Source organism: Vigna umbellata, chromosome 2 (genome assembly GCF_029865625.1).
Source record: "Vigna umbellata cultivar VRB3 chromosome 2, Vumbellata_1.0, whole genome shotgun sequence".
Classification (NCBI taxonomy): Eukaryota; Viridiplantae; Streptophyta; class Magnoliopsida; order Fabales; family Fabaceae; genus Vigna; species Vigna umbellata.
The window spans coordinates 43,502,416-43,514,552 of NC_142166.1; the positions used below are offsets into that span (position 1 = coordinate 43,502,416).

At 37.4% G+C, this 12,137-nt stretch overlaps 2 protein-coding genes across 2 annotated transcripts; one reads left to right on the forward strand and one right to left on the reverse strand.

The window, feature by feature from the left end:
* Positions 1–190: 190 nt before the first annotated feature.
* On the forward strand, positions 191–3,498 carry LOC124835698 (L-Aspartase-like family protein). The gene is made up of 6 exons (XM_047310666.2): positions 191–590; positions 658–1,038; positions 1,549–1,697; positions 1,826–2,117; positions 2,300–2,464; positions 2,985–3,498. Exons 1-6 carry the CDS (start codon positions 279–281, stop codon positions 3,231–3,233), a joined length of 1,548 nt encoding a protein of 515 aa, XP_047166622.1. The 5' UTR covers positions 191–278; the 3' UTR covers positions 3,234–3,498.
* Positions 3,108–8,262, reverse strand: LOC124835697 (chromosome-associated kinesin-like protein). Its single transcript, XM_047310665.2, has 12 exons — positions 8,037–8,262; positions 7,607–7,723; positions 7,396–7,512; positions 7,211–7,291; positions 6,921–6,992; positions 6,711–6,804; positions 6,588–6,619; positions 5,949–6,022; positions 5,078–5,140; positions 4,817–4,961; positions 4,275–4,700; positions 3,108–4,143 (listed from the first exon to the last, which is right to left on the reverse strand). Exons 1-12 carry the CDS (start codon positions 8,154–8,156, stop codon positions 3,871–3,873), a joined length of 1,614 nt encoding a protein of 537 aa, XP_047166621.1. The 5' UTR covers positions 8,157–8,262; the 3' UTR covers positions 3,108–3,870.
* Between the last annotated feature and the right edge of the window lie 3,875 nt (positions 8,263–12,137).

The window sequence follows — 12,137 nt, forward strand, 5'->3', positions numbered from 1 at the left end:
CATCACAGTAACCCAACCAAAGTGGGTGCTTTTGTATCATCAATTTCTTTGGAGTTTAAAGTTTGATTATAATAATTTAGAATAATAGTCAAAATTAATTACAAGTGTGATGGTTGTGTGTGGGTGGGCCAACCAAGCGTCATGGAGCATTGGTTTGAATTGCTTTTTTGTTAGGACGAATAAAACAGCATGAAAAAGAGGTAAAGAAATATTCTCGAAGAAGCTCACGCAGGCAGAATCTTTTACACTTGCAAAACCCTGAAATCTGACGTTCTGCCATGGTTTTCACAGCCACGCTGTGTTCAAGCTTCACTTCAGCACCTTCTTCCTCCTCTCGCTACTCATTCTCCGCAACTCCTTCCTACTGTGCATTTCCCCCACGCAGGATCGCGACGCCAAGAATGGGACCGTCTCCGGCTCAAGCCCAGGCCCAGGCCCAGTCCAAGGAGGCCAAGCTCTGGGGCGGGAGGTTCAAGGAAGGTGTAACCGACGCCGTGGAGAGGTTCACGGAGTCGATCTCCTTCGATAAGCAGCTCTACAAGCAAGACATAAAGGGAAGCAGAGCGCATGCGTCGATGCTCGCTCACCAGGTCAGTCACGAAATCTTTCACTCTTCGAATCCAACGCTCAGCGAAACACTCACTGTTCTTTGTTTAGGGTTTGATAAGCGCGAGCGACAGAGACTCTATTCTCGAAGGTTTGGAGGAAATAGAGAAGCTCATTGAGAATGGAGAGTTCAACTGGAGAGCTGACAGAGAGGACGTGCACATGAACATCGAGGCTGCGCTCACCGACATGATCGGTGAGCCTGCGAAGAAGCTCCACACCGCTCGGAGTAGGAACGATCAGGTTTTGACTGACTTTCGCCTGTGGTGCCGCGACGCTATCGACGGGATCCTCGTGAGCATGAAGCAGCTTCAGGTGTCGCTGCTGACCCTGGCTTTGAGGAACGAGGGTCTCATTGTTCCTGGTTACACTCACTTGCAGCGCGCGCAGCCCGTTTTGCTGCAGCATCTTCTCTTGGCTTATGTTGAGGAGGTTTGATCGTAGTTTAGGCCTTGTTTGTTTACTGCTTTTGGAAGAGTGATTATTTTATTTTCTAATATTTGTTAGTTCACTGAGCATATATTTGAACATTTTAAGGTGTTTGTATCCTGAGCACTTGAGTGAAAGAGGATAAGACGAAATAGAGGAAAAGGAGGATGGGAAAAATCTTCTGATTGTTTCTGTTTTTTTTTTATTGTCTTACTTGTTTCCGAAATGATTTTCAAGACTTGATAGGTTTTAATGAGAAATTGATGTTTAGTATTGTGGAGTTTCTTTAGAAAACAGTGTTGTTAATCAACTTTAAAATCTCATGTTAATAATAGAAGAGTAGAGGAGTTCGACAACTGAATGGTGTTGTTATTTATGTCAGCACTGTGTATATGATGTGTTTATCGTTGTTATTATTTTGAAAATGTATGTTCTATCTGATTTATTCATCACTTAATTAAGGAGGTGATCTGGATTTTGGGTGTAGTTTTAGAACTATTATTTATTATGCAGATCGAGCGTGATGCTGGGCGCTTGGTAGATTGTAGAGCTAGGATGAATTTCTGCCCCTTAGGGGCTTGTGCATTGGCTGGTACAGGGCTTCCCATAGATCGATTCATGACTTCAGAAGCTTTAGGATTTACGGCTCCCTTGAGGAATAGGTATTTCACTTCATTTTATTTTATGTGAAGTCAATCTATGTAATTATGACTAGCATGTAATTGGTGTCAAGTTTTTATATGCATCCCTTTGCAGGATATGCTAACTGATTTTATATTATGTTAAATAGTATAGATGCAGTTTCGGACCGAGATTTTGTACTGGAGTTTCTTTCTGCAAATGCCATCACAGCTGTGCATCTTTCTCGGCTTGGTGAGGAGTGGGTACTGTGGGCTTCCGAGGAATTTGGATTTATCACACCAAGCGACTCTGTTTCAACTGGAAGTAGTATTATGCCTCAGAAAAAGAATCCAGATCCCATGGAACTTGTTCGTGGGAAGTCTGCCAGAGTCATAGGGGACCTGGTTACCCTTCTCACATTGTGCAAAGGTCTTCCTCATGCTTACAACCGTGATTTGCAGGTAGCTAAAAAGTAAAAAAAAAAAAAAAAAAAAAAAAAAAAAAAAAAAAAAAAAAAAAAAAAAGTGTGACTTTTGTTGAATTGCATGTTTTCTTTCATGGTTTGTTCTTTAGTTCATTTGTTTTATTTCTGCATTTTTTTGTTGTCTGGGATTCACTAAAAAAGGTTCCTTTGTGGAAGTAGGAAGACAAAGAACCAGTATTTGACAGCGTGAAAACTATTTTGGGGATGCTTGAGGTATCAGCTGAATTTGCTCTCAATATTTCCTTCAATCGGGAAAGAATACAAAAGGCATTACCTGCTGGTCATCTTGATGCAACCACACTTGCCGATTATCTTGTTAATAAGGTCAGTCTCATTTACTGTTTTGCCTTCTCTGAGTTAACTATCTGTCTGCTATACAAATTTGTGTTACTGAAAAGCAAGATAATTCATCTGGTGTAATCTTTATTCCCCCTCCGCAGGGTCCTTTGCTTCAACAGAAAATAGAATCAAGCACACTCCCCCATCCCCAAAATACAATCAAACGAAGGAAATAAATGTTTACAAATTTTACATCTTATCTTGTTTTCAAATACTAATTCAATAAACTACTTTGTGAAACGCTTTTCATGTCATTGTTACATGCTCCACTATTACCAGTCTATCCAGTTTTCAGGATTAGATGTCTAAACAACGAGGGGTACTGTGTGTATGGGTACTTCTCCCCTAAAAAGGGGACTCATGCATAGGGGTCATAGTGCATCTGTTCTAACCATGGTTGCTTGCTTTTATGTTCCAACTGTATCATTTTTAAATTACAACTTATCCTTTTGTCCTCTATTAGTCGTGCAAGCCTCATTCTTATCATTTTTCTTTCGCATTTCAGGGTGTGCCATTTAGAACGTCTCATGATATCGCTGGAAAATCTGTTGCTTTATGTACACTTAAGAACTGCCAACTGCTGGACTTAAGTCTTGATGAGCTCAGAAGTATAAATCCAGTTTTTGAAGAGGACGTGTATGATTTTCTTGGAGTAGAAAATGCGATCCAGAAATTTGTCTCTTACGGCTCAACCGGGTCAGCATGTGTTGCCAGCCAAATTGACTATTGGATGAAAAAACTTGAAATGAAGTGAAAGACTATCCTGATTGCCATGATATTCTCATCATGCCATGGAAAGCCAGTCCCAAAAACTTGGAATAATTGCTCCTGCCAAAGGTCCTACGCGTAATTCTGGAATCCACCAAGATGATACCTTTGAGTATTTGAAGTGTGTAGAGAGCATTAGGTTTTATATGCAAATTAGTCAGGTTTTCTGAATATTTCAGAATCAAAATGTCACACCTAAAATAGTATCTTATATTTTATGGCTTTTAATGAAATGAAGTCATCTTCAGCCACCAGACGTCGCATGAATACCATTAAATGAACACGGTAATAATATAAGCACTAATAAACCAAATCAAAATGTAAAATGCCTATAAAAAAATGTGATACAAGTTAATCAAGAAATCAGGGAGCACCTGGTTAGTAAACCAAATTAGGTGCCTCCGACACTCCTGTCAAGGAATTTGGTCATTACACTCGCGGTTTCATACAATAATAGAAAAGCAAACAATGAATGTAAGGAAAACCTTAAAAATACGAGCTATATGACTCCACTCCTTTTAATTTCCATGAGATCTCTAACGAAACCACGTTATTATGGAGTTAATAAGGAAATTAACAACCTAACCGCACTCGTCAATTCAGCATTGGCATGTTTGCAGCTGCTAAAAGTTTTCTTTCCCAACGATAAATTTTGCTTGTCGGGTGGGATTTCTTAAACGACGAAATCCAGGTGCATCAGTAATGGATACGGCCATTTCATTTGACTGGCCAGAATTATTCTCTGTAGTTGGACCATTTTCCTGCGTTTCAATTTTGTATGTTTCAGTACTGCTACTATGTTCTGGAGGGGAAGACACCGGGTCCTTGGTGACTAGCTGAATTACTGGTTTTCGCCCTTTCTTTTTCTTTCCTTGCTTTTGATCATCCAATCTCACCTGTAATCACATTGTCCAATGGCATAGTAAACTAATTAGAAAACTGTTGCATATATAAATGTAAAATACGAAAATCTGAGGCAGGTCAACAAATTAGATATTAAATGCAAAGAGCTTCAGATGTAGAATACCATGGAGTTCTGAATGTCACGTAATGGCTTCTTTATGGGCACCGGGTTGTCCTGGCAACTAGCTGGTTTCTGAACAAGTGCACTTTGGAGTAGTTTAGCACATTCAGAAGCAATCACACTTCCATCTTCGTCCACAGAACATTCTGTGTTATTTGATTTTTGTGGTTCGTTTCCTGCTAATTGGTTTGATTCCCTATTTGTGCACTTAAAACGTGTGCAGCCACACGATGCTCCACAGCTCCCACCGCTAGATCGGCATTTACATTTGCTAGTCTTGCACAAAGACTTCTTACTGCATGAGCAACAGAGCCCTCCTGCTGTTCTGTCCGTCTTAACACTATTTTCACTTGCACTGCTCATTTCAGGTGTACCCATTTTTATCTTGTCATTAGTCTCTTCAGAGAGATGAGACGGAACCAGGTCCCCCTGATCAGATGTTCAGAGTAAGAAATTTTACAATGTATTTAATATTTTTTTTCAAATGTCCATACTAAAATGTTTGTTTTAACTTCGCATCATCTTATTTGATGTCAATGACTCACCTGCTTCTTATCCTTGACATCAATCTTTTCCTTCCGCGATTGTAATTCTCTAAGTAGACAATCAAGGCTGTTCATTTGCTCTTTCAGATCTTGGATGTCATGAACTTTATCCAGGCTGTCACACTCTTCCTCCTGTAACTCAAGCCTTGAAGTAACAAAAAATTCAAACAAAATATTAAATTAGGGGGACTATATGGTAACACAAGCTGGTAGAATTCAAGTCTTCAAGGTTGCAAAAGAAAATTGGGTAACGGTTTTCACCCGAATTTTTCCTGCCTAAGCATCTCAATTTCTTCCTTCAGCTGTACAATTTCTCCAGCCATCCTGACAACGTCAAATTTTTAGAATTGGGGCTCTTTAAGTGCATTTCACAAAAATTACACTGACAGGAATACTGTTGCAAGCAAACTATGGTGAGACATAACCAAATTATACAATTTTGTTAACATCAATCCGAAATCTTTTGAATGATCTTAAACAAAAGAAGCTATTCAGTTCCATACTCTTCATGCAGATATTAATAAAACACCCAGTAAATACTAGCTTACTCAGAAAAATGAGACATGAAAAAGATTTTTCACAAATCATATGTAATCAGAAAACTGATGAATTATTATATGACTGACTCAAAAAAGGAAGTAGCAGCATAGAATTAGGAACGTTTAGTACGGATTTTCCTCCTCCATCCTGAATTAAACAAGGATTCGATGCTAAAAATGAACTACATGGATGCTAGCATTAGAGTCATATCATATCATATCATACTAAAGGCATGTAAAATCTGAAACACTTGTGCTAGCTTCCATATAGTTAAAAGTTCTTTCACTACTCAACTTCTGCAAGCTACTGTTGCTCACACTTGTTGTCTTGTAAAATTCCTACCATATACAATATGAATTATAGAAAAAGAAACATACATAAATACACGCCATTACACTACTAGCTTTCAAACAGTGTTTAGTAATCGATTTTGCCAGATTGGAAGTAAATTTCATCCTTCCTAAATTTAAATAAATACTAGTGAGAAAAGTCAATGAAATATGAAATGAACAACAGAGTTAAACAGTTGAAAGACATGTGAAAACGGGCCATAAGAAAAAAACAAACAATAGAGAAATGACAAAGGACTTACTTTTCCACTTTGGATTCATATTGTGAACATAACTTGTGTAACTTGTTTGTGACATCAAGTTCTTCTTCGGCATCCTGCACCAGCCACATTTTGATGATATTTTAGTATGTTGAGCTAACTAATAAATTAGATCACTGCTACAAAACAGTTATCAAACCCATTCAATATACATTTTCAAAGGAAGAAACCACTGATTAAGTTCAATCAATAAAAAATAACATTCTGCAGCAGACCATAAATCTATACTACAAATTTGAAGAGAAAAAAAAGGATGGACAATATCATATTGGATAAAATCTACAAAACGGGTCACGAACCTCAATAATGGAGCAAATAAAGACATTATAATACAGGATCTATTAAGCAAGATTGAGCCTTAGGAAATGCGTGGGAGGTAAAATGTGTTACAATTCGGCAAAACATATGAACCATACAGCACCCAGTGAAATACAGAGACAAGGACCCACAAACAAGTTTCAGGAAAACTAATAAAGTGCCTGCCGTAAGGATATATGAGAAAGATTCAGCCAAAGTTGTAAGGAAATAAGCAGGAGTTTGTAACATGTCATCAGTCAGAAAAACTTAACCACACAGCCCTCATCAACAGGACCAATGAACAAGAAGTGATTTTAAAATTACCTGAATAAGTTGACCATTTCTACTTCTAGCACCTACATGAAAACCGACAATAAAAGAGGTCATAAATGCGATGGGGCCAACACAAATCAAATAAAAGCGAAAGAGGTATTCAGGTCTTCTAACCAGTTGATTTATGTGAAATAGCTTTCCGAGTTGCTATCACGTCTTTTAAAATTTTAGTAGCAGCAAAAGCTTCCTCTGTCTTCCGCTGTAATACCTGAGAAGAAGATATGGAGAGAAAAGTGATTACCGTAAGAAAAACAATGGGCATATAGCAACGACCAAAATAAATAAAAAGTCATAAAAACACTGAGGAATATACAAATAACCAACCATTTTAAGCCTCTCATTTGAATCCAGCAAACTTTGGGTCTTGATTTCGTTTCTCCTTCCTTCTTTCTTAAGCTAATCATACATGAACAAATATTTCATGAGATAAAAAGGCTAACGGGAAGGAAAATACTAAATACAACAGCTATATCTATGACCAATTGCTATGTTAACAAATATGTATCCCCATCAATCAATTAAAAGAAAAAGAACACCTATTTTTTTATCAATGAAATCGTAAATCATTCAAAATTTTAGACGCAAGAGAATGTAACTGAAATCTGAATAGATACCTGAAGAATCTCTTTTTCAAGTAGAGCCTTGCATAATCTAAATTGCACAGACTCTAATTTGATCTTACATTGCAGTTGAACCTGTACGCAAACACAAGTTGATTTGATATCCAAAGCAAAAAGAGGGATGAATAAGAACGAAAGCAACACTTCATAAAAGAATTCATCCACAAAAGAAATGACACCTTTTGAGCCTTCAAACCTTGAATCTCAAATTGCAACTGCTTAGTTGATTCATCGACCTTTTTCCTTTGAGTTGAAAACTGGGACCGAGTACCCAGTTTCATCTTCAATCCAGAAACCTAAAACAGCAGGATATTGGAAAAAAAAAACACATATCAAGCCACATCAACAAAAACAATTCCATTCTACCACACGCAAAAAAATAAAATTTACCTGATCTTCTAGCAAGTTCAGCTTCTGAAGATACTCCTTCTTAAGCTTTTCAACTCCATTCTTCGAAGCCGACGAATCACTCCCCAGTTGTTGTTGCCTTAGTTCAGCAATCTCAATCTTCCAAAAAACAGCACGCCAATAAGCAACAGTAACATCCACTCAACATCACAACACAGCAATAATAACTCGTCAAATAACCTATTCATTAAAATCTTCTCAGATCAACAACATTCTCAATCACCACAAAATTTGTCAATCAATTGAAGAATTAACTTCCTAAAACTCAGAAACATTTCAGAGACAGATGATTCCATTTCAAAATTGAGAACCATAAACCTATTCCGATACAAACGCAAACACTGATTCTAAACTCAATCAACGAGTTAAGAACATAACAAGCAATTTTATCGGTACTAAAGAGGTGACAAACCTGATATGCTTTATTTTCTGTTTCGAGGCTGCGAATCCTCTCCTCGTAGATTTGCTTTTCGTTCGGCTCCGAAGATGAGGTTGGACTCGTTTGCTTAGATCGGCGACTTGTCTTCTTCATTATACTCTTTCGAAGTCGAAGGAAGCAATGAGAAGCGGAAAATGAGAAGCGAAAAAATGAAGGTTGGAATTGAACCTCAACCTTCTTCTTCTATGGGATGAAAGGATACATTTGCGTCTATTATAATTGTAACGTTAACTTGCCCAAGTAAAGGACCAATAGTCATGTGCCACGAAAACAAAACAATTGAAGATTTCCGGAGGGAAGTTTGATTCAAATTTTCTTTGTACAAAATGTCTCGATTATTAGTATTAAATACTGTTTAAAATTTAAGAAATAAAATTAGCAAAACTAACCAAACACACATTTTATAAGTGTACTTTTATACTATTCTAAATCTTTTATTCTACATCTACTAATAATATTTGATACATAAGGTCTTAACGATTCATATAATATACATACGATGATTGATGTTATTATTGAACATATATCTCAATATTATACCTATATGTAAATATGATATTTTTTTAACATAGTTTACTACTTATTTTACTCGTATTAATATAAATTATTTAAGTAATTATTTTATATTTTTAAATTTTTATTTATTTCTTTGTAGTTATTTCTTAAGAATATATTTTTTATAAAGTTAATAATATTTTGTTTCAATAATAATTAGAATAATCATCTTTTATATTATTTTTTTTATAATCACAATGTAAGAGTGGAACCTGCATGTGTTTCCCCTAATAATTTATAATTAGGTTTTTTAATTCAAATAGATATCAACTGTAAATTTAACCACATGACCATTCAAGAAATAAAATGTTTCTCGAATATTTATCTAAAATTATATTAGTTACAATTTCGACATTTTGAATGACCAATATTAATTATAGTTTGTTTCTGTGAGACCCTAGAAAATTAGCACTGCAAATCCCTGTTACATCACCATTAATACACGCCACATCACGGCTCAGGGAAATTAAAAACCCACTTTGCACCGCATGCAAGCCTGCCATGTGTCATTTTAGAACCTTAGGAAATCTGTAGTGGGAAACAGGTGGCAGTAAGTGAGTGCAGGACCGTTTGACGTGGGGGGAGAAAATGATTTCTCTAAAAACACTTCCTCTCACTCTCGCCACTCACCTTCTTCCTCACGAAGCTCACCCCTTCATCTTCTCCAACTTCTCTCTAGAAACCCTAAACTTCTCTCTACTGTAATTCTCACGTTTCTCCTCCGATTCCATTTCCAGCACCGTAGAAACGTCCACTGCATTGAGAGCTATTCACTGGACCGAACAGCTTCAAGAACTGAAACTGGTAAGTTTCATTCCGTAGCTCATCCTTAGGATTCTGGAAAAAAAAAATAGGGTTTTGGTTGCATGCAAACATGTATTCTAAGTGATCTGCATTCCGTGGTTAGATTTTATTTTGGAAGAGTCAAGAACGTAAGAAAAGCGTAGTTGGACAAAGCCATTTTCTATCTAGGACAAGCTTGAAATCCAATCCGGGTAAGGGAAGCTTATATGTTTAATTTATACTGTATGTTCTATATTCTGATTTGCATGTATGATACCTCTAAAGTTTGAGCTGCTATGGAAATTTACTGATATGAATTCTGGTTGGAATGATCTGTTGTGAACAAACACTGCGCGTATGTATTATATGTTGTTGATTTTGATTTAAATGCATGTTTGATTTGATTATGTATGAACGGAATATGATTATTGTATATTTGGAATTATTAAAATGTTGAAATCTGTATGATGGTGAAGTTGAAGGTGAATTAAATCTGGAATGAAAGTTATAAGGTTTATAAGATGGAAATCTGGAAAATTCTGTTAAGTTTGTGAAATCTGAAATTTTAAATCATCCCCTTTACTAAATGACGCTCGTCACTGTACGGTCTTAGACCGTTCGGTTTTCATTAAATAACTTAGATTGGAATTCTTGCATTTGGAAAGAATTCTGCTCGAGAACGAGCGTCCCCATTATTAGTGAATGAGCGTTCGGTTCAGCTCAGTATAGATAAATATTTGAAACTTTACAAATACGTGACGTTCGGCCTTAAGTCGAGCGTTCGTCCTCAATGACGTTCGGCCTTAAGTCGAGCGTTCGTCCTTAATGTCGTTCGACCTTGTGTCGAACGTTCGTTCTACAGAGCGTTCGTCCTTATATTGAACGTTCGTCCCAATTGGCGCTCGGTCTTATACCGAAGTGGTCGTTCTGATTTGTGCTCGGTCATTGACCCAGCGTTCGTCCAAGCAGGGTTCGGTTTTATAACTGAACGCTCGTCCTTATTATTGAATTCTGAGCGAACGTATCTGGCGTTCGTCCACAGTTATTTATGGAACGTTCGGTCATTGACAGTAAGTGTTGTTTTCTGATTTACAATTACTCTAATCATTTATCCAAGCCATTTTGTAAGGTATTTATCCTCTTTACTCAACCTAAGGTTATTGTACTCCAAATCTTCTAAGTATTATTCTGATCTTCTAAATTCAATCTCGTTTAAATATGTTAGGTTTTCTTAACGTCCGTAAATGGAAAAGAGTTTGTTCCTTTTGTTCAGAAACGTATGGTCAACCGAACTGAAATACTTTCGTTTTTATTTGATTAAAGGATGCATGTTGTTAATGTTAAGAGAGTGGAACACAGAATGAAAATGTGAATAAAGAGAACGGGTCATTTTGGGCGAATGATATTTTGAATGAATCATTGAAAGTGGATTTAACGAGCGTTCCAAGGAGGAACGTCTCAGATGTGTGAAATATTGAATGGTAAAGTATGAACCTGGATAAGTTAAGCCTCGCAGTCCATCCTGATATTCCGTGATACGCCTCTTCAAGTAGAAGGGGGTATTCATGCGTGGGAATGGCAGGAGACCCTAGTCCATTGAGTACTTCGGGCAGATAGGGTTAACCTCGAGTGGCAGCTGGGGAATGATCAGTTACTACACCACTCGGGTGCAAGGACGCTTGTAACTACATGGTTCATACAGTCCGGACGGTCTGTCTTATATTACATTTTCTATGATTATTATTTGATGAATCACATGCTGTATGTGTGTTTTGAAATGTAAATGTATGTGTTGATTGTATAAATTAAATATTATAAGCTTACCCTTGCATTTCCATTGTGTTGTCTACTGTTCATGTATATCCGTCTTGTCCAAATGCAATGATCATCCGTTGTGGATGTGAGCAGATGATGGTGCATCCCTTGAGCAAATGCTGGAAGAAGAAAATTTGGATGAAGCCAATCTGGTAGAGGTTGAAGTGAAGGCCGAGCCTTAGAGGCGCTCGTTAGAATAGGAATTGTAAATGTTAGTGCTTAAAGAACGTTCGGCCAAGTATTTTGTAAGGCCGTTCGTCTTAATCATGTATCCCCCTATTTTGTGTACGTTGTTTTGTGCATATAAGAACGTCCGTTTTGGGTGTCCTTTGTATGCGTTTTTAAGCGTTCCCTGTACTGATGCCGTTTAGGCTTTTGTGAATCTGATTTAATACAAAGACTGTTTGTGATTACTGTTAATTGTAATTAATTCTGATTTATGGTGATTACTGTATTTTGGGATGTTACATTAGTGGTATCAGAGCAGTTTTGTTCCTTAAGGAACACTGTAGGTTGTGAGCCTACTATGTTTGTGCTGTGTACTCAACATTCATTTGATGAGTGTATCAAACCGTCCAAAGTTAACTAATGATTATTTTCTCTGCTTATCAGAGGGAACAAATGGCACCAAGATCACATCCTCAGCCTGCCGAGAGTGATGCGTCTGGCCACATCAGACTACTGGAATCCGTAATAGAGGCGCTTCAACAGCAGAACGCTGCTTTGATACAGCAAAACACGGTCGCCTTGCAGAGTTTGGAGGCTGCGAGGGCACACTCTGAAGCTACTCAAAGACAGTTGATGGAGATCATAGGAATCACTAGGAATATTATAAATTCAAGGAGGACTAGGAGGACGCCTTACGCTCGTACTGGAGTACCATCTACTTCTAGTGGGTCTCAGGCGCAATCGTTAGCTGCT